The 22,734-nt window shown below is 43.3% G+C and overlaps 1 protein-coding gene and 1 pseudogene across 4 annotated transcripts in view; one reads left to right on the forward strand and one right to left on the reverse strand.

The window, feature by feature from the left end:
- Positions 1-22,734, reverse strand: part of DTD1 (D-aminoacyl-tRNA deacylase 1) — a 188,825-nt gene that overhangs the window by 132,287 nt on the left and 33,804 nt on the right. For all 4 annotated transcript variants that reach the window (XM_033185494.1, XM_033185495.1, XM_033185497.1 and 1 more), the window contains exon 4: positions 20,075-20,181. In XM_033185494.1, the coding sequence (XP_033041385.1) occupies positions 20,075-20,181 (107 nt within the window). The remainder of the gene's footprint in view (positions 1-20,074; positions 20,182-22,734) is intronic.
- LOC117068403 lies at positions 3,979-4,992 on the forward strand (annotated as a pseudogene).

Raw genomic sequence — 22,734 nt, forward strand, 5'->3', positions numbered from 1 at the left:
CCATGCTCGTGTCCTGATCTTCTGGGCATGCACCACCCTTGCTCCAAGCTTTCAGACCCAGCTGCCTCTTCCTTGCCCTTCGAGATGCAACTAAGACATCTGTTCTGTGCTCAGGGACACCTATTCTGATGACCAAGCCCCCACCAAGCCCCCACAAAGCCTCCCTGTATTCCACTCACTCCCTCAGCACCAGGCAAATAACATCCTCTCGGAACTGCCCCAGCGTTACTTCTGTCTCACTAAAGGACAAGCTCTTGAAGAAAAAACCATGGCTTATTGCTCTTTCTAGCACCCACCACACAGAAATCTGGCACATGAAAGGTAGTTAATAAATATTTATAAAAAGGAACCAAATGGAGGCAACCACCCCCATTTCTACATGTAAAGTTAAGGGTCAAGTACAGAAATGAGCCTCTCACTCAAAGCCAATGAAAACACCAATACATTTTGGAAAATATATATTCACGATGTAAATTAAGTTATTTGCATTTGTTATTTCTGAAATACTTGGCCTTTGAGACTTTCCGTTTGATTGATTAGAAGAGCAGAGAAAGTTGGAATTCCATTCCCCCATTGTCAGAGCTTTACTTTGTTCTGCTGAGCTCAAGTTAAAGCCAAATGTAAGTGGTTCGTCTCAGAAGGTCAGGGCTGATGAGCCTGAAATGCAATGGGGTCCATATGGCTCATTAACATGCATGCCCTCCTCTCTCGACATCTGATTTCCATCAGCATACAGAGACTGATGCCTGCACAGTTCCTAAGGGTCCCCAGTGGAGATTTCAAAACCACGTTAGGTTGTGGGTTTTTTCTGGAGAATAAGGACTAAGGAAAAACACTGTCAACAGAGACAGTCAATAAAGGCACATGAGGAAGGTAGACCTACAAATGGTCAACTGTCAACACCACAGAGTCACAGGTTTCCAGCACCAGAAAGGTCTCATAGGATCACCTGGCCCAACCCTCTAACCTGACACATGAAGACACCAAATCCAAGAGGCTCTGTGATGTGACCAAGGTCACTTAGTAGGAGTCCTGACAGAATTCCCAGGCACCCAACTCCCAGACCTGCTTTAGGCTACTCCTCTTTTCCTTCCTTTAATTCCTCAAGGGTTTTCATGAGGAAAAATAAAGAAAGGACAAAACTACATTCAGCATCATTTGTATTGCCCCAGCCTTTAACAGAGAGACAGACAGGGTGAATGGTAGATTTAGGACTACAGGAAGCCCAGGGAACCCCCTTGTCCTCCACACTGAGATGCGGCCCACAAGCTCCATGGGAAGGTGTGTGCACAGCAGCAGGCATCTGCACAAGGAGAGCCCCTTTCCTTACAAACCCATGATGACATTCTTCTTCCATGATGGGCATTTCAGCCATCTACAGAACAAATGCCAGACCAAAGCCAGCTACCAAGTCGTCACAGGCGTTGACAGCCACGAAGACGGGGTACATAGTGAAGGTGTGCCATGCCTGCCAATGCCTTGTACCTGTCCAGTAAGGCCTCGCTTCTGCTTTGGTCTCTCCCAGGGCCTTGGACACAAATGTGAGGTAGATGCCTACCAATAGGCCTCCACTATCTGCAGCAGCAATCCAAGGCCTTGGATGGCCTCATTTCAAATGCCAAGCGTTCTACATCTCCATGAAGGATGAAGGAAAAAATACCCTAGGAATTACTATTTATACACTATGCTCAGAATCTTAAACTGATGACTGAAACATGTCCATTCTGTCATAAGCTAAAATACTGACATTTCATTCTTACTGCCTTTAAATATATAGTCCTTCAAACACAATGAAAAATGAACCTATCAAAGCCCCAAACTGACTCCCGGTTGTGATTCCTGTTGTTGCTGTTATTTTTCAGGCTGGAGGCCAAAGACCTTTTATCCTTACCCATAACCCAGGTACCAAAACATAAAAACGAATGCCACATTTCTGCAAAACACTATTTCAGCCAGGAATAGGATTCCACTGTAGTGTAAATGTTAAGAAACCTCTGTGGTTCCTTTGTATAGTATTCCACTATTAATAGGCAAACCTGGGAATTCTCCTAGGGATGTGATTAAGCATTAAAAACAAAAACACCCAACAAGAGGCACACAGGGACTTCATTTTAGATATTGAGGCCACATCTCCAAAGCCTGCAGGAGCTGCTATCTAAGTGTATCTCATTTTTCCAGAATTGGTAGGAAGACACAACTGGCCACATGCCTCTGCTTCTGGTCCGGGCACTGCAATCTAGAGTTACACACAGATTTCTCCCTGCGGGTATGTAAATTAGGAGACCAGTTCCTCCTTGTTTCCATTTCCACAGGTGAAAAATGAGATGCTTCAATAAAACTCCTGATGCTGCACTCCTCTCCAAGTCCTGAATTTATCTCTCTCTCTCACTCTATCTCTCATCTATCTGTCTTTATAGAATTCCATGCACCACAGTTGATTGATTGACTGGTTGATTTAGAGACAAGTTCTCACTATGTTGCCCAAGCTGGAGTCCAGATGCACGCTCATGGCTCACTGTGGCCTCAACCTCCTGGGTTCAAGCGATTCTTCGCCTCAGCCTTCTGACTGGCTGGGAATACATGCGTGCACCACCACCTTCTGCTAATTTTTTATTATTATTATTTGTAGAGATGGGGTCTTGCTGTGTTGCACAGGCAGTTCTCAAACTCCTGGGCTCATGCAATACTCCTGCCTTGGGCTCCCAAAGTGTTGGAATTATAGACGTAAGCCACTGCACCCGGCCCCATATCCCACGGTTGAGTGAAGTAAGCTGAGCTCTGACCTGATTCCTTTCCTTCTCCTTCCCTTGATTTGCCTAATGTCACACCTCAGTATGGAACTGATTTATCTCAAATCTATCCTGGGTACTGAAATAGACTTGGAATGAATTCCTGAATGGACATCTCATCTCACCTGACGCCAAGTAAAGGAACCAAGATGAGAAATGAATCTACACATCGTTCCAAGCAACTCTTTCAGGTCTATTATTCTTAACCTTTGATGATTCCTCCTCCTGTTTCATTTTATTAAACTCTATTAAGAAAGACACGAAAGAAGCATAAAAGAAAAGTTGGCTGGGCCTACCTGGTATTTTATTTACACGTCACATCTGGGAGGTATATATATTCTGTTTTTTAAATCTGATAGTTTTCCCAAAATATCTCCTTGTTGAAAAAAGCTATATAGTTTTGAGGCAATTTTATCATTAACAATAATTCTCACTCAGTGAGACATAACTTAAAATAATTCCCTGTAAATCTCCCAGTTTAGCCATTTATTGAATAAAATGATAATTCTACCAACTTAATCTAGAGCCCATATTAACATGTGCTAAAGTAAGGTTTTGCTATACTAGTCTCTGTACTTCTAGTATGCTTGAAATACTTCAAATTTTAAAAACAATAGCAAACATTATAAAGGAGCAATTTTCTATTATCTAGAAAATCTAGATCCACAAAAGGAGATGTAAAAAAAGGATTTTTGTATCATCATTAGTAATAACAAAAAATTGCGACCAACTCCATAAATCCATCAAAAGGAAAATAGCTACACAAAATACAGTATATTCATAGGACAGAATCCCATCTTGCAGTTAAAATGAACGATCTAGCTGCATATGTAATCACACAAATGCCCTTGTGGGGTGGGAAAGAAAGCATGTTGCAGAAAAACATAGGCAGTACAAGACCATTTAGGTCAAGCACCTGTGCACATACAAGTGCGTGTACACACACACACACACACACACACACCCTAAATCTAACCTTAAGGAAACATCAGACAAACCCAAATTAAGGGACATGCTTCAAAACAATGGGCCTGTATTTTTCCAAAGAGTCAACGTCATGAAAGTCAAGGAAAGACTGAGGAAATGATCTAGAATGAAGGACGCTAAAGACACATGACAACCAAATACAAGGCATGATTCTGAACTGGATCCTTTCACTTTGAAGACCTTCTTGGGACTCTCTTCCAGCATGGCTGAAGACAATTCTTCACATAAGATGGTAGCAACAAATCATAGGTGCAGTTGCACCAAATTCACAGAAGATCAATTGAAAATTCTCATCAATACCTTCAATCAAAAACTTTACTCAGATTATGCTAGCAAACAAAAACTTGCTTTAGAAATCAATACAGAAGATCTGCTCAGAATCCAGATTTGGTTTCAGAATCAAAGAGCTAGGCACAGATTCCAGAAAAGACCAGACCTGAGACTTTAGAGTCAAGCCAGAGCCAAAAGCAAGATCAACCTGGTAGAGAAGCCAGACGGTGTCATACCACCTACAGCACCTCTCAACTATGCACTCTCAACAAGGCATTTATGAAAAATCCATACCCTTGGATTGATTCCAGAGAACAACTTGCTAAAGAAATTGGTGCTCCAGGCCGGGCACGGTGGCTCACACCTGTAATCCCAACACTTTGGGAGGCTGAGGTGGGCGGATCACCCGAGGTCTGGAGTTTGAGACCAACCTGACCAAGATGGAGAATCCCTGTCTCTACTAAAAATACAAAATTAGCCAGGCATGGTGGCACATGCCTGCAATCCTAGCTATTGGGGAGGCTGAAGCGGGAGAATCACTTGAACCCGGGAGGCAGAGGTTGCGGTAAGCCAAGATTACACCATTGCACTCCAGTCTGGACAATAAGAGTGAAACTCCATCACAAAAAAAGAAAGAAAAGAAAAGAAGGGAAGAAAGAGAGAGAAAAGAAAAGAAAGAGAGAGAAAAGGAAAGAAAAAGGGAAGGGAAGGGAAGGGGAGGGGAGGGGAGGGGAGGGAGAAGTTGGTGCTCCAAAGTCAAGAGTACAAATTTGGTTCCAAAATCAAAGATCTAGATTTCATCTTCAGAGAAAAAGGGAACCTGTTGTGTCCTAAGAACAAGATGACCAGGGGCAAGATCTCTGAGGGACTTCAAGGTACAGAAGATACACAAAATAGCACCAACCTCACTAGCAACTCTCACTTCTCTAGAGCCAGAACATGGTGAAAACACTCATAAGTTCAGTGCATTTGCTATTATCAACTTGGGTCCCAAATCTCTCTCACAGTCTTCCTGGGAGTCTATCCTTCTGCTGAAACTGCAAGCTAAGACTTCTGAAGAGGGTAAAGAACTTGGCCAGGTGCGGTGGCTCACACACTTCTAATCTCAGCACTTTGGGAGGCTGAGGCAGGAATATTGCTTGAGCCTAGGAGATTGAAACCAGCCTGAGCAACATAGCAAGACCCTATGATAAAAAATAAAATAAAATAAAATAAATAAAAAGAACTGTAGGAGGCCAAGATAGGTACAAGAGGCACCACACTACCCTATTGACACAGCCTGGATCCAGAGTGCAGCAGACCTTGAGACAATGAAAATAAACTTAATAATAATAATAAAAGACCTCCTTGGGATAACTGGTAAATTATGAATGGAGTCTGAAGATGGCTGCTAGTGAAATGTCAATGCTAATTTTCTGATTTTGACAGCTGTTTGGGGGCTTCTATAAGAAAATGTCCCTGTTTGCAGGAAATAGACTAATGAGTTCAGGGGTGAGACGGCATCAGGCCAACAACTTACTCTCAAGTGATTTCAGAAAATAAAGTCCCTGATACTGCTCTCCCAACCTGTCTACAAGTAAAAACATCATACACCTTATACCATATGCTAAAACTAACTCAAAATGGATCAAATATCTAAATGTAAAGGCTAAAACTAAAAAACTCTTGGCAGAACACATAAAGAAAAAGCTTCATGATTTAGATTTGGCAATGATTTCTTGGATATAATATCAAAAGCACAGGCAAAAAAAGCAAAAAATAGACAAATTGGATTTCATCAGAATTTAAAACTTCTGTACATCAAAAAACACCACCAACAGAGTGAAAAGGCAATCCACAGAATGAGAGAAAATATTTACAGATCATCTATTTGTTAAGAAATTAATGGCCGGGCGTGGTGGCTCAAGCCTGTAATCCCAGCACTTTGGGAGGCCGAGACGGGTGGATCACAAGGTCAGGAGATCGAGACCATCCTGGCTAACATGGTGAAACCCCGTCTCTACTAAAAATACAAAAAACTAGCCGGGCGAGGTGGCGGCGCCTGTAGTCCCAGCTACTCGGGAGGCTGAGGCAGGAGAATGGCGTGAACCCGGGAGGCGGAGCTTGCAGTGAGCTGAGATCTGGCCACTGCACTCCAGCCTGGGTGACAGAGAGAGACTCCGTCTCAAAAAAAAAGAAATTAATATACAGAATACATAAAGAACTCCTGCAATTCAACAATAAAAAAACATAAACCAATTCAAAACTGGGCAAAGAACTGAAATAGATCTCCAAAGAAGATATACAAATGGCCAATAAGCACATGAAAAGATGCTCAACATCACTAATCATTAGAGAAATGTAAATCAAAACCACAACGAGATATACTTCACACTTATTAGGATGACTAGTATCAGAAAACACACACACACACACAAAAACAGCTAGCATTGGTGAGGATGTGGGGAGATCAGAACCCTTGTGCATTGCTGGTAGGAATGTAAAATGGTACAGACACTGTGGAAAACAGTATAGTGGTTCCTCAAAAAATCAAACAAAGAACTACCATACGATCCACAACCTGTACCTAGGTATCTACCCAAAAGAATTAAAAGCAGGATCTTGAAAAGATATTTGTACACCAATGTTAACAGCAGCACTATTCACAATAAGTAAAAAGTGGAAATAACCCAAGTGTGCATGGATAAATGAATGGATAGACAAAATGTGGTATACAAGAGAATATTCTGTGGCCATGAAAGAAAACTCTGACACATGCTATGAACATAAGGCTCAACATGGATGAACCTTGAAGAAATTACGCTAAGCGATATAAGCCAGTCACAAAGATACAAATACCATATGATTATTCATATGATACTCAGAGTGGTCAAATTCAAAAGGCAGAAAATACTATAGAAGGGTCATTGCCAGCGGCTGAAGGGAGAAGAGAATCGGGAATTAGTATTTAAGGGTAAAGTTTCAGTTTTGTAAGATAAAAAGAATTCTGTAGCTAGGCTGGGAGCAGTGGCTCACACCTGTAATCCCATCACTTTGGGAGGCTGAGGCGGGTAGATCACTTGAGGTCGGGAGTTTGAGACCAGCATGGGCAACATGATGAAACTTCATCTCTACTAAAAATACAAAAATTAGCCAGGCATGGTGGCGCACGCCTGTAGTCCCAGCTACTCGGGAGGCCGAGGCAGCAGAATTGCTTGAATCCGGGAGGTGGAGGCTGCAGTGAGCTGAGATCACTCCACTGTACTCCAGCCTGGGTGACAGAGCAGGACTCCGTCTCAAAAAAAAAAAAAAATTCTGTAGACAGATGGTGATAATAATAGTTGCATAACAATGTGAATATACTAATGCCACGAAACTGTATACTTAAAAAGTTTAGGTTATGTATAATTTAACATAATTTTTAAAAATCTTCTGACATACATGCACCCAGAGATATCATGTGTAAATCTGGGTAAACATATTTTTGTTAAGTCTGGAAGTAAATACATAGAACTTATTAATGGTGCTACCTCTGAGAATGAGAGTTATTGTCAAAAATATTTTTAGTGTATCTTAAACTTCTAAATTCTTAAAAGAATACTGATTTTATGTATTAGGTATAACAAAAATTGATATAAAAATGCCATTTTATGGACTCACGAGAGAAAAGATAGGAAAATAACTGTTTCTACAAAAACACCTTTCTACCCAGGAATACTATAAAAGCTTACTATCAAAAAATAACATTTCTAAATTGTTACTTTCCAGTTAATACACTGCTTGCTTGCTTGCTTGGAATTTTTTTTTTCAAGTAGTAATTATGATAATAAGAGACTCTTCCCAAGAGAAAATGAAGGGGGCAAAGGGACAACATGAAACTTAAAAAAAAAAAAAAAAAATCCTCAGAGCATAAGCCCAGATCTGGTCTGGATTTCAAAATGAAATTTTATAGAACTTGTACTTATCCCCTGAAGGTTTCATGACCCAACAATGACACGAATGGTTAATAATAGCCTTTGCCCTCCCTCTGCAGTCAAACAGCGATGCAATTCCTGAACAGAGCCACTGCCCGGGGGATATTATGTGAGTATCATGTTCCTGACTTAGCAGGAGAAGTGGAAAATGGAAACAAGGCCACAAACTTAGATCTTTCCATTACACAGAAATTGAGGCTTCCGGGCTTCACTTTCATGATTAAAAATAGAAAAAGAAATTGACTTCACATTTTATGGAAAATAGTCAAAGGAATATATTTTATGTGAAGAATATTCACAGACGTGCCATTCTTTTGTGTTTCCTATTGACAGAAATCATTGCGATGGTGGAGCTAGTGAGGCATAAAGTGGCTGCTGCAAGACTCTTAACCAGCCAGCAGCAAGAGGCACGCTGGAGCCCACAGCAGGACAACCTTCTCCAGTCCTGACTTCCACTCCACCTCTGGAGCAGCTGCCTTCCTCTGACAATGACTCTCCATAATTTCCAAGCTCAATGAACACCAAGAAACATACTTTTCCAAAAATAAATCTTTCTTTTCTGACAAGCTCCTATGACAGACATTTAGAAATTTCCCTGAAAATATGAGCTACAATAGTATACATAAATCAAATTCAATATACATGTTTCTTGGGCTTTTTACAGTATCTTTTTATAATTAATGTTTTTGTATTTGGGGGAAAACTGGGCAATAGTGAAACATATGGCTTCATGCTGACCAGAAAAAAGGAGCCTGCTTCCCTGAACTTGCTTTTTTTTCTTAAAAAAAAGAAAAGAAAAGAAAAGAAACCAGCAAACAAGTTCTGGTTTTTGTGTCCAGACTGTGCCCAAGGATCACTAAAAACCAGGGGTGAACATCGCACTCCTTGATGTCCAATGTCTGATGTCATCATAGAAACTCATGACATGGAATCCCTCCACTATGCTGGCCTTGGAGGCAAGAATGGGGTCATTCTTGCAGTGAACTGCAGGAGGCTGAACTTTGCAGTATTACTCTCTAATGCTCAAGCCACAGTATGAAAGAACCAAACATGAGTCACTGACACAAAAGCTCTACTGTGGAAGGCAGAACGTGAGAGTGGTTGAGGGCCTCCGAAGTGTATCCAGACAGCTCCTAAATGTCCTCTCCGCCACCCTGTCACAAGCCACACATCCCCCAATCCTGAGCCTACACTAAACCCAGTCTCATCCATCTCTGCAAATACACATCAGAGCTCTTAACATTCTAATAGGTCTTTGGCTTACTAACAATGAAACTCAAATTCCTTACCTTGGCCCATGAGGCCTTGTTCCACCAAGCCCAGGTCACAGCTCTGGCCTCAGGTCCTGCCCCTCTCCCTCTCACCCTCCAAGCTCCAGCCACACTGGCCTTTCTTCCACCAGTCACCCTAGAGCTCTGCATATGCTGACCTCTCTGTCTGGCACACTCTTCCTTCAGTCTTCACTGGCTCCCTCTTATCTCAGCATCCTTCCCTAGTGCTAAGGGGACCTCTACCCAACAGCATTCTCTACACCTAACCCTGTTGGATTTCTTTGTATCATCAGAATTTTAAATTATACTTGTTTTTGTTTGTTTCCCCACTAGAATGGAAGCTTCATGAGGGTACAATGTTGGTTCAGTGCTGGCCCTGCATGCAGGGCCAGCACAGAGCAAGCACCCAATAACAATCTGCTGGATGAATATATGGGATGAGTAGGTAGTGGGCAGGTGAGTGGATGGATGGATGGATGGATGGACGGATGAGTAGGCAGATAGATGGACATAGGGGTGGATGGATAAGTGGATAAAGGAACAAGCAAACAAACTAACAAACAAATGAGCATGAGCTTTTATTCAAGGGCATTACCACTAGGAAATCCTTGCCACACCATGTCATAGGGAGCTAAAGGCAGGAAGAAAGGCCTCGCCTGGATGGGTACTGAGGTAAGTGTCATGTGTGAAGAGCTACCTATCTGAAATGAACCTTAAAAGATGTGGAAGATGTCAGCAGGTAGAGACAGGGAAGGAGTTCATTTCAGGTGGATGAGCAGAGACACAAAGGAGAAAAAATTATGATGCTTATTCATGAAACAGTAAATAATCTGCAGGAAACTAGTCTACAATTCACTGTGAAAAGCTTTTACCATGAACTGAATAGGTAATAATATATCATAAAATATGAGCCCTTAATAATTTCCCATGTGTGTTTAAATGTAAATTATCAGCCAACTGCCCATGGAAGCCTCCACATTCATGCATTTCATTGAATTACAATTTCCATGCAGACGCTAAGATGTCGATCATCCTGCGTTTTTATTCTAGCTCCATTAACACTTGGACAGATGAGTAAGGCATTCCATGTCTGGTACTCAGAAAGCCAATAAAACTATAAATTACTTTCAACTACAAGTCTTAAAGAGGCTACACCGCTACAATCTTGCCCAGCCATTGAGCAATCCACATGTTGGGCTCATCTCTCCCAGGAAAAAAGTTATTCCCCCAGCACATGCCTCACTGTCACCCAGTAGACAGGCCGATCATCAGTCACTAACATATTGAGCTGTTGTTGCTGCATCGGCTTTTCCCTGACACATCTGTAATTGTGTTGAGAAGGCACCATGTTCTGGAAACATTTTCATCACTGCCTGTGTGGTGGGGGGAGGAGGTGTTGGGAGACTGAGGGCTCGTTGATGAATAAGAACAGCCTCACATGTGACCTCAATAATCAAGCAAAGCCATCTTGCTTCCTGGCAGCCGCAGTAACATAGGTTGTAAAGTATTTTTAGACATTTGGGGGTAGGGAAAGGAGGGCAGGGTGGTCCAGAAGAAACCAAAGCGTGGAGCAGATGATCATTGCAAGGCCTGATTCTCTCTATTCCAGTAGTTCTCAAATGTTAGTGTGCTTAGGAGCGCACAAAGACCTGGTTAGAAACATAAATGGGCTACTCGCCTGCTTTCCAAGTCCAGACACTCCAGGAACTCTGGCTCAGAAAACCTGGGTGGGCCCAGGACTCTGCATTTTAGTAAGCACCATGGGTGGCTTGATGCCAGTGGTCCTCAGTCTGCCGTTTGAAGAACACTAACACCAACCCCTGGATGACTTTGGTAGAGAAAGAATATGTAAGCTCTGCACATGACAGCCCCCAAGTCCACCAGCATCTTCACTTCTTGACAAAAGTCCTGGGCCCCTTTCTCCCAGCAAAAGGCACTTGCACACATCCACACACACAAAACTTGTGGGATAAGCTCAGACCAGTCTGTGAGCCCCTAAGAGTCTACCTGATCCAATTCACACCCCACTGGCCCATCCTAACCTTCTCTTAGAGACTAAGATTTAAAAGATAACTACCTCATCAGTCATTACAGACTACACCTATACTGCAGCAAGCTGGCAAACACCTCTATGTAGATGAGTGTTTTATCTACACCTTTAAAAAAAAAGCATAGTAAGAGCTGCATTTTTTAGATTTCTATCACTTTCAGATCATTCATTCTCTCTCCATTACTAATGTAAATGTTTCGGCAAGGTTTTCTACAAAACACCACTGACTGGCAGAACATTTTTCTACAATTACCCGGGACTATGAAGCTCCTGGTAAATTACTTAACAAGCTAAGAATTCCCAATTAAAATATTGAGTTTGTTTAACGAAATTATTGCTATGCACAACGTACAAATCCATGGAAGGAAAAATTCTACCTCTCTCCCTTGAGAATAAAAAGGATGATGTTAATCTTTGGCAGGTCAAGTCAGTAAGGTAAGGAGTTTGTTTTTTTAACACACACACAAATGAGATTATAAGATTAAAATAACTAGGAATCTGCCCAAAACACATATACAGGAACAAACAAAGCCCTTAAACCTTAAATGCACTACCCCATTAGTGTCCTGAGAGACTGGTTTAAAGTAAAACAGATGTTTTGCTCTGGTTGGAGATTAGAAATGTCTTATGTGTCAATGGTAGAAGAGAAACAGATCCTAGTTTTTAATTTACCAGACATATTCCAATAGCAGAGAAAAAAACTCTTTTCAATTTTTGCAATTTCCTTAACCTGTGCTATGGATTTAAGACGGTAAGGTGAAAGTCCATTGATTGATCAATTCATCAATGGGTCCCCAACAAAGAGACAGTCATGCCAGCCTTGTAAAGGCTTCTTTTTAGCCCAATATGAGTTGACTTAGGATGACCGTCTATTTGGAAACAAAATTAAAGTGATAAAAGTGATTCCTTACAGCTCTCCACCAGGAAGAAAAACATCTGCTAAGCTCCCACCCTTTCATACCAAATATTCATGCAATAGGCAGGCATTCCCCCAGGCACTGACAAGGACTCAGGATACATTCTGACTGCGCAGAGCAGAGGGCTGGGCTGAGTGAGGTCAGGAACCCCACCATCTCTACACCCAACTCACTCCCCAGAGGGCTGAGCTGATCTCATAATTCATGGAAAGCAGGTGTTCAGACAGAAAGGATCAGAAATCCAGGTGTGGTTCCATGTGTGGTGAGAGGTCTGGCCAGGTGGCGCCCTAGCCGTGGTAGGAGGCCTTCCATGTGGCAGCCTAGGTCCCAGAAGTCAGCATCACTGACAAAGACGACACAACAGCAACAACTCTGTAATGAGGACGCTTTGCTGAGTTCCCACTACTGTTTTGGTGATACTTCAGCATAAACAAAGCTGGACTCTCAGTCAACGTTTGTTCAATAAATTAATATAACAAAATGAACTAATATTACTGGAGTAATTGACAGGATCTGGCTACCATCTTGGCAACCAGACTTTAAAACATACTCCTGCAGCAAGTCAACAACTCAAGCTTGGTTCAGGCCATGTGAACACTGAAGCTGAAACCAACCGTAATTAGGGAGCTAGAATCTAGAATTCAAGCCTAAAAACAGAGTGAAAAGGAGTACATTTAAATAACTGTTCTTCCATGAATAGATGCAAAGTTATTAGTAACAACATAATTCTTCCTTACATTCAGAGTACTTCTCATTTGATTTGTCCCCCAAACTGAACTATGCAGCAAGTGCGAGCTGCCCTCTGTGCACCTGTGATGGGGCCACCTGGTAGAAGCAAGCCACCTGTGCGCTCATGTGTCCTTTACTTCACCTCTGGATTCCACAGCAGGTAATGAAAAGGCTGCCCCTGTCACTGGAAGTATAAATAAATAAAAACCAAATGGAATTCTTTTCCCCCACAGCCCCTTACCCTACATATTTCTTTCAGGTCCTACAGAAGCCACGAATGTCTCAACTCGACATTCCAAGGTCCAGGCACAGGGATGAATGCTTGCTGATAAGACAAGTATACAGAGAAAATTATGGACAAAGCAACAGTGATACTCAGAGGAGCGTAAAATTAATAGCTCCGTAAAATTAAAGGCACCAGGTTTCGCTAGCCAACTCATCCCAGTGATTTGTCAATAAACACGTCCGTTAACTCAAACATGTATATTTGAAAGTTCATTTTTTTTAGCTCCTTCCAGCATTTCAATTTAATGATGTCTTTAATGGCACTAAATAAATGAGAACGTAAATAATTAATGGCAACACTATGAACTAAGTGGACCCTAGGCCCCAGGGAAGAGTCCTTCAATTACCAAATGGCCCTTCTCACCAGGAAAAACCTCCATCTGCTCCCCCATCCATGTGAGGCTCAGGAAAACAAGCCCTACTCAGGGGAAGGGCACTTAAGATTAAAACAAGACAAGAATAAGCTTCTACCATAGAAACGGCAGGCTAGAGTGTTAAAATCTCCCAATATCTAGCCAACCATGGAAGAGGTCATGTACCAGCAATCATGCACTAGGCAATAACAAGCAGGATGTTCCTACCAGAATCATGTTCTCCTGCAAAAAATGTACCAGGAAAAACAGCAGTCAGTTGGTTCTGCTACTGCTTCCACGTCCTGTTCCCTTTGGAAATACGTCCTTTGAAGCCAGAATGTAATGTAATGTCCTCCTTCCAACTTCTCACTGCCAGAACATAGCATGAAACCCATGCAGCAGCCTATAATGTGATGGGTATGCTACATGGAAAGCATGCAGGTGTTGCAGTAGCCAGTTCTGCAAACAAGCAGCGGCCCAGTTAGAAAGGCAAACTGCTGGTTACCTTTCCCAGCCCAGTCTTCACCAGCAGTAGCTGCATCACATAAGCAGAGCCCTGAGATTCTTGAAAATAAGAATCTACCCCTATTTGAAATAGAAATTTGAAAACAATTGGGAATCCCTTCTACTTTCCATATCCTTAAAGGTCAGCTAAAACCTCCAGTCCCCTAGGAGGCCCGCTTGGCTGGGCAGCAACAGCAGTAACAATGGCCTTCTCTGAACCCCGGACATTCATAGACACCACAGCCCGTCAGCTGTGAGCATCACTGCTAAACAAACACCATTCCCCCCGCCCACAGACACCTCCTAGGATAGGGCAGTGAACAACACTCAGGGAGCTTGAGTTTTATGAGTGGTATGGATCATGATAGCAGATGGTGTGAAGTCTGTGAAATAAACCACCAGAGCAACAGGGCAGAGTGGCCGAATGGGTCTCCTGGGAACTGCGGGGGTCAGAGAATCTTGGAGAATGAGGAGGAGACTCTGGAATTCAGACAAGAGCTCCGAGGTAGGAAAGAGCTTGACCTTTTCAGCAAGGGAGAGGAGGCAACAGCAGATACAGTAGGTGAAGTGTAGGGATGGAGGGAAAGATGGCCACAGAGCAGGCAAGAGAGGGCCATGGACGCCTGGTCACTCAGGCCCTGGGAAATGACAGCAAGGAATGCAAGGCTTCAGCAAAATGCACTTGGAAGGCACTGAAGAGTTCTAAGGACGAGCACAAACTGAACAGTCTTGTAACTTTTCCTAAGTTGCCTTACTGTCCACCTCTTTCACTGGCATTAACCTTTCAGGTTTATGTTGCCCAAAATCTATCCCTGGCTGCACAGGCTGGGTGGCAGCAGTTCCTTCTCTTCCTCACAGTGCCTAGCACACCATCAAATACCAAAATGACACTTGGTGCTTACGTACACACACAAATACATGCACACACACCCACATGCACATACACATGGGCATACCCATCCACATATACACACACATACATATGCACACATATACATCCATATACATACACACACACCTACATTGTTCATTTGTTCAGATAGTTTAAAGACATTATTTATATTTTAAAAGAACATGCTAAAAGAATACTTTTTCTATAATGTTGAAATTTGCCAAAAGAACCATTTTTCTGTAATGTAATTGTAGCAGTTTTCATTACTGATTGGAATATAATGGAAAAATAAAACACTGAGAATTAAAAGCTTGATAGAAACACATGTTTATCTATCAGTAAAAAGAATTTGGCTATGTTCTTCCTATCAACACAAAAGCAAGCAAATTAGCTATTTGCTCCAAGAGGAAGCTCCTTCTAATTGAGAAGAAAAGGCAGAGAGAGGCCCCAGGCACAGACCAGCACCAACCTAACACAGGACCCTTCTGCGCCTACCCGCCGCCACCTACTGGAGAGCTGGGGGCAGAGCGCAGTGCAATGCGCAAGGTCTGAGGCTTTTGGGGATCAGGAAACTGGTCCATGTAAATGAAATTGACACAAGACAATTTGTGTATTTAAAAAGAAAACTCCTAAAGGATTCAGAAATAACTAAAAGTCTTTTTTATCCTTATAAGCAAACATGGCTCGTTAGAAGTTTAAAAAATGCCTACTTGAGGATTTTTTGATTTGGGGACAGAAGTTTATTGTATAAAGTGTACAACATGATGCTCTGATCTACAAACACACAGTGAAGTGATTACTACAGTCAAGTAAATTACATGTCCAGCATCTCACACAGTTACTGTCCTTTATTCTGTGTGTGCTGAGAGTTCCTAAGTCTACTCCAGAAGTTCCTAAATCTACTCCCAGTGCACAATATGATACTGCACTCCTTGTGGTGTACATTAGATCTTGAGACTTACTCATCCGAAATAACTGCATCTTTGTATCCTTTGACCTAAACAAGAAGAGAGTACTGGTTGAAAGAAAGTTGAAGATTCTAAAGGCAAAAGGTATTATTCTACCATTTCCAGAAAAATATTTAGAATAAAAAAAGTTGGACTAAAATTTTTCTCCAAATAGAGTTAAAGCAGAATAATAAATGAAAACTATGGGATAATGATCAAATAGAACCAGAGGGAGTAGCCAGAGGCAAGAGGAGAACCCAGAGAGAATGGCGTCCTGGGAAACAAGGCTCCAGCCATTTCCAGGGGCAAGTGGGCAACAGTGGCAAGAAAGGGGTTCTGAAAAATGGGCATGAAATAAAGCAATGTGAGGTCACCGGGGCCCTTGGTGAGAGCCTTCACAGACCCAAGGACACTGAGGCAGAGCAGAAGGGAGGAAATGGAGGCATTTCTCAATTGGAGACATTTGGGCATATTTAAAAGTCAATGGGATAAGATGGATGACTGTGAGAGGCAGACTGACCTGACAAGAGGACAGAGGGCTTCCAGGAAGCTGCTGAGGAGGTAGAAGCGGTGGGCTCCAAAGCCCAGGTCAGTCTAGCCCCACAGCCGAGCAACTCATCAGTCACACAGGGCCCCATCTTCAGAGGGGCTCCACCTTTGGTTGTATGCTTTGTTGTCACCATCTTGAAATTCATAACAATTTTTTAACAAGGAGCCCCACATTTTCATTTTACACTGAGCCTCTCAAATTATGTAGGTGGTCCTGGCCCAGGGGAGAGGCTGGCCTCAGCCCAGGAAAGGGCAGCTCTGCTACCACAGTGGCAGGAAGGGGATGGAGAAGCAGAGTCAATGTCATCTGCTGGCTTCTTTCCCTGCAAAGCTGAAAGAGAGCTGTCTTCCGTGAATGAGCCAGAGGACAGACAAGGGGAGAGAGGTTAGAACTTCATCTAACATGGAGACATCTGGTAGACTTCACCTGAACCAAGTGATAAGGCTAGTATCACTGGTAACAAGACAAATCAATACCACATACCTCCTGGTAGGATGTACTATGAAGGGCACAAGATCACTTTTGTGCTATTTCCTATTCCTGTCAACATGCATTACCTTAATACAATCATAGAAAACCCAAAGTGAGAAACATTCTACAAAATAGTAGACTAGTACTCTTGAAAAGTAACAATGTCACAAAAGACAAGGAAAGGCTGAGGAACTGTCCAAAACTGGAGAAGACTAAGCAGAAATGACAAATGCAGTGTGGAATCCTGCATTATCCCAGAGCAGAAAAAAGACATTTAAAAAACCTAGTGAAATTTGGCCGGGCATGGTGGCTCACACCTGTAATCCTAGTACTTGGGGAGGCTGAGGTGGGTGGATCACGAGGTCAGGAGATCGAGACCATCCTGGCTAACACGGTGAAACCCCGTCTCTACTAAAAATACAAAAAATTAGCCGGGTGTGGTGGTGTGCGCCTGTAGTCTCAGCTACTCAGGAGGCTGAGGCAGAAGAATGGCGTGAACCCAGGAGGCAGAGTTTGCAGTGAGCCGAGATGGCACCACTGCACTCCAGCCTGGGTGACAGAGCAAGACTCTGTCTCAAAAAAAAATAAAAAAATAAAAAATAAAACCTAGTGAGGCCAGACGCGGTGGCTCACACCTGTAATCCCAGCACTTTGGGAGGTAGAGGCAGGTGGATCACGAGGTCAGGAGATCGAGACCATCCTGGCTAACACGGTGAAACCCCGTCTCTACTAAAAAAATACAAAAAATTAGCTGGGCACGGTGGCGGGTGCCTGTAATCCCAGCTACTTGGGAGGCTGAGGAAGGAGAATGGCGTGAACCCGGGAGGTGGAGCTTGCGGTGAGCAGAGATCGTGCCACTGCACTCCAGCCTGGGCCACAGAGCCAGACTCCGTCTCAAAAAATATAAAATAAAATAACATAACATAACATAACATAAAATAACATAAAATAAAATAAATACAATTAAAAAATAAAATAAAATAAAACCTAGTGAACTTCAAATAAGGTTTATAATATAGTTAATATAATAGTACTATATCAACATTAATTTCAAAGTCTTGGTCCTTGTACTATGATTATGTAAGATATTGAAATTAGAGGCAGCTGGGTAAAAAAAGTATAAGGAAACTCTGTTTTTTTCAACTTTTTTCACAATTTTATTGTGAAATTATTTCACAATAAAAAGCTTACATTTTCATGTGGACTTTTCATTTGTGATTTTTTTTTAATGTCATTAGTAATTCCAAGGCCGTCAGTAACTACCACTGAAGTCTAGCCTACTACATCAGACATGCGCCTCAATACAAAGAGAGTCAGAAACTGCTATGGTTTGGATTTGTGTCCCCACCCAAATCTCATGTTGAATTAGAATCCCCAGCGTTGGAGGAGGGGCCTGGTAGGAGGTGACTGGATCACGGGGGTCAACTTCCTCCTTGCTGTTCTCATGACAGTGAGTTCTCACGAGATCTGGTTGTTAAAAAGTGTATAGCACCTCCCCCTGCTTTCTCTTACTTCAGCTCTGGCCATGTGAAGATGTGCCTGCTTCCCCTTCACCTTCCACCATGATTGTAAGTTTCCTGAGGCCTCAGCAGCCATCCTTCCTGCACAGCCTGCAGAACTGTGAGCCAATTAAATCTCTTTTCTTTATAAATTAACCAGTCTCAGGTATTTCCTTATAGCAGTACCAGAATGAACTAATACAGAAACAAAAAAGAAAGATCATGCTCCACTTTAAAAATCTGGCTTTGGCCAGGCATGGTGACTCTTGCCTGTAATTTCAGCACTTTGAGAGGCCGAGGTCCTAGGTGGATCAGCTGAGCCCAGGAGTTCAAGACCACCCTGGGCAAAATGGTAAAACTCCCTCTCTACAAAAATTCAAAAATTAGCCCAGCATGGTAGCGTATACCTGTAGTCCCAGCTACTCAGGAGGCTAAGGTAGGAGGATCACTTGAGCCTGAGAGGTCGAGGCTGGAGTGAGCCATGATCACACCACTGCACTCCAGCCTGGGTGACAGAGCGTGACCCTGTCTCAAAAAAAAAAAAAAAAACAAAAAGGTCGGGTGCAGTGGCTCATGCCTGTAATCCCAGCACTTTGGGAGGCCGAGGCAGGCAGATCACCTGAGGTCAAGAGTTTGAGACCAGCCTGACCAACATGGATAAACCCCGTCTCTACTAAAAATACAAAATTAGCAGGGCGTGGTGGTGGGTACCTGTAATCCCAGCTACTCAGGAGGCTGAGACAGGAGAATGGCGTGAACCCAGTAGATGGATGTTGCGGTGAGCCAAGATCGTGCCATTGTGCTCCAGCCTGCGCAACAAGAGCAAAACTCCATCCCCCCCCAAAAAAAAAATCTGGCTTTGAATAGGTTGCCCAGCTTCACGTTTCCATTGTGCTGTCCCTTTACCGCTGCATCACTGGCCATCACAGCATTCTAGCAAGGGAGGGAGACCAGGAGGGAAGAACAGAAATGTCTGCACAGTCCTTCCTCCTCTGCCTGCCAGGCCCTATGTGTCTCTACCCAGTGAGTGCGTTAATTAAGCCTTTACAAGTATGCTAAGCATCTGTGAGACCACACAGGTTCCAAGGACTATTACACATTTCCTTTCTCTATTTTAATTAACTTTTATTTCATGAAAGCTTACAAATTGGCAGCAAATCCAGGTCAGACATTGCTTTAGAAAAATAGGGATTTATAGCAAACCTTGGGGGACACATCCACCCACACCTGGGATCAAACCCACTTCAGGTAACCATTCAGAATGGGTGAACCTGCCAATCCAGGGCCATTGCTCTGCTGCCACCCAGGGGCGGGTGGGCGCCATGGCACCTGGCCAGGGGACGAGAAGCCCAGGGGAAGAACCTGGCTCTGCACAGGATATGTCCTCTGGAATTCAAAGGTAGGAGGAGGCAAGGGAGAAGTGCTCTACCCACCGGCCACGGTACTCAGGAGTGCATTGTAAACATGCATTCTTGGGAAGGCAGGTATTAAAATAAATACAAGGTTACAGCAATTATGCATTTCCTCAGACCAAGGACTGTTCCAGGGACTAAAGAGATCTTACAGGCACCCAAGGGATGGAGCCAGGCACCAGACTCTAGGCTTACCTGCTTTGGGTCAGAGGTAGCAGTGCCGGGAGCTGGCGATTCCAGCTCTATGGTCACAGGCCCATCATTCTGAATGTGCACCTGCATGTAGGCCCCAAACTTGCCATCTGAAAAAGCAATCCAAACAGTTACCAAAAATGGAGACCCCAGATTACTCCATCCAAAAGCACACTGTATTAGTTCGTTTTCACACTGCTAATAAAGACATACTCAATAGTGGGCAACTTACAAAAGAAAGAGGTTTAATGGACTCACAGTTCCTCATAGCTGGGAGGCTTCACAATCATGGCAGAAGGCAAGGAAAAGCAAATCAGATCTTACATGGATGGCAGCAGGCAAAAAGACAGAGACTTTGCAGGGAAACTCCCGTTTTTAAAACCGTCAGATCTCGTGAGACTTATTCACAAAATGAGAACAGCACAGGAAAGATGTGCCCCCATGATTCAATTATCTCCCACCAGGTTCCTCCCACAAAACATGCGAATTTTGAGAGTTACAATTCAAGATGAGATTTGGGTGGGGGCACAGCCAAACCATATGACACACCTAGATCAGCGTGATCCAAAACCCGGGTCATACTGGAAGAAGGAGGTTGACTGGGAGGAGGATCGGCCAGTCAACACAGGAAAAGTTGGCCAGCCCTGTAAGAGGGATGGAAATGCGGGATTAGGTAGCACAGATGCTGCTGTGTGCCCAACAGACTTGGCAAGAAATAAAAGGTCTGGTAACACCAAGGGTGGGAAAGAATGTGGGTTACCGGGACTGTACATGATGGGAAGGCAAACACAGAGCATTCTGGAAGGCCATGTTTGCACTGTATGCAGTGAAGCCCTCCATCTCCCTCCATGGAAGGCATGGCTTTTGGGCCTGCTGGGGCACAGGCAGTCCTCACACCCTGAGGTCCTTCCACAACTTGGGTGACCTCCATGAGTCTTTGTTCCTGCCACCACCACCTCACAAATTCCACCTCTGAGTCTTTCCTAGCAGTGGTCCTTAACTTCAGAAGGACTCAGCAAAATGGGCATGCCAACAGACAGCTTTCTTTGGCCCACAGACAGTAGCATTGGAAATTGTATTAGAAGCACCCAAGCTGCTGGCCATGTTTATGAGCAAGATTAATCTAGATCCTACTGGGTAGTCAAAGGTGCTTAAATAATGATGACTTGCCATGACCTCCTATCAGATTAAAGTGTCCGTTCAAATCAACTGAGCTTTTGTCTCATCCATGTCAGACTAACTAAAAAGACATCAGCTGGGAAGGAAATCATGTGTTTAATTGCATGCTAAAATTATGGCTACAATTAGTAGAAAATTTCAGTCACTGCTCTCCTCAGGCAGGCTGAAGGCAGGCTCAAGAGGACAGGAATTATTTCCCATCTTGAATTTCTGTTGCCAGGATATACAGCATGTGCTTCACCTTGTTTATCATTCCAAATAGGAAATTTATTTTCTCTTCCTGTTTTTCTTCAGTTAAGAATAGAACTATTATGTGAATTTCCATCTGTACAGAGATGATAAATCCAAAGACATGTTTTAAGAGATCTTAAAATGGTAACTTTTTTTCCAGTCCAGATCAAAGGGTAAAGCCCCCAAGAAGAATTATGCTAGCCAGGGAAAGTAAACACATTTTTAAAAGCACACACACACACACACACACACACAAGCATATCTATAAAACGACATCCGGGCTCCTATGGTGATATAGTCGAGTTGTTCTTGAATATTAAGTCCCAGGGTTCTTTCCACCCAGAGCTGCAGGTTAAGCACGTGTTAAACACACTTATGCTGCATGTTTAAAGCAGGAAAGCTCTCAGCTGGAGCCTAACCACCCATGAACTCATCTCCAGCAGAACTTTCCAAGGTCCTAACAGCTGCAAACCAGAGTGCCTCCCTGCAGATTGCCCATGTAGCTACAAAAACTGGTGTCCACGTCCCTTTGGACAATGCTTCACTGACTTTTGCCGCCAGCCAAGAAGGCTCACACCACCTCTCCGGACCCCAGTTTGTTCTGGTACAATAGGACAGTTGTCCTGGGATGGTTACAAAGGTGCACACAGGTTAGTACACAGCCCAGTACAGTAAGTGTGCAGGAAATCATAGTCACTATTATTACTATTGTCATGCCTACCACTGTCCATGGTAGTATATGGGTAAATTGCAGGGATGGGACAGAAAAATACTGTCAAAAAAGTATACTCTGAAAGAAAAATGGGGAGAACAAAAGCCATGTACCATTGCTTCTTGGCCTGGCTGGGAGCAAGCCCACATTCTCTGCTCTCCAGAGCTGGCCCTGTGTGGCCACGACTGGGCTGAACCTCAGCCAACCTCTGGGGACCAGTATGGGACATAGGCACTAGACACTGAGCCTCAGGCCAGCCCATCTAAGCACATCCCCTAAAGGCAGTTCTCTGCCACCAAGGAAGCATTCTCACCCTGCAGGTTTCCTCTTCATTCTACTTTCAATCTGTTCAGAACCTGAGTAGGCAGGAGGCTATTACTGATGGAAACCCCAACAGTGGGTTGCAGGCTGGAACATCAAGAAATTCAGCAAATGAGTGGCATCGTGGGGTTCAAAACAAGCCTGGGGCCAGGCTGGAGCCACCACCTGCTAGAAGAGTTTGATCTGGATGTGCAGGATTGTGCCTAGAATCTTTGAGAGT

This window comes from Trachypithecus francoisi, unplaced genomic scaffold (assembly GCF_009764315.1).
Source record: "Trachypithecus francoisi isolate TF-2019V2 unplaced genomic scaffold, Tfra_2.0 Lachesis_group21, whole genome shotgun sequence".
Classification (NCBI taxonomy): domain Eukaryota; kingdom Metazoa; phylum Chordata; class Mammalia; order Primates; family Cercopithecidae; genus Trachypithecus; species Trachypithecus francoisi.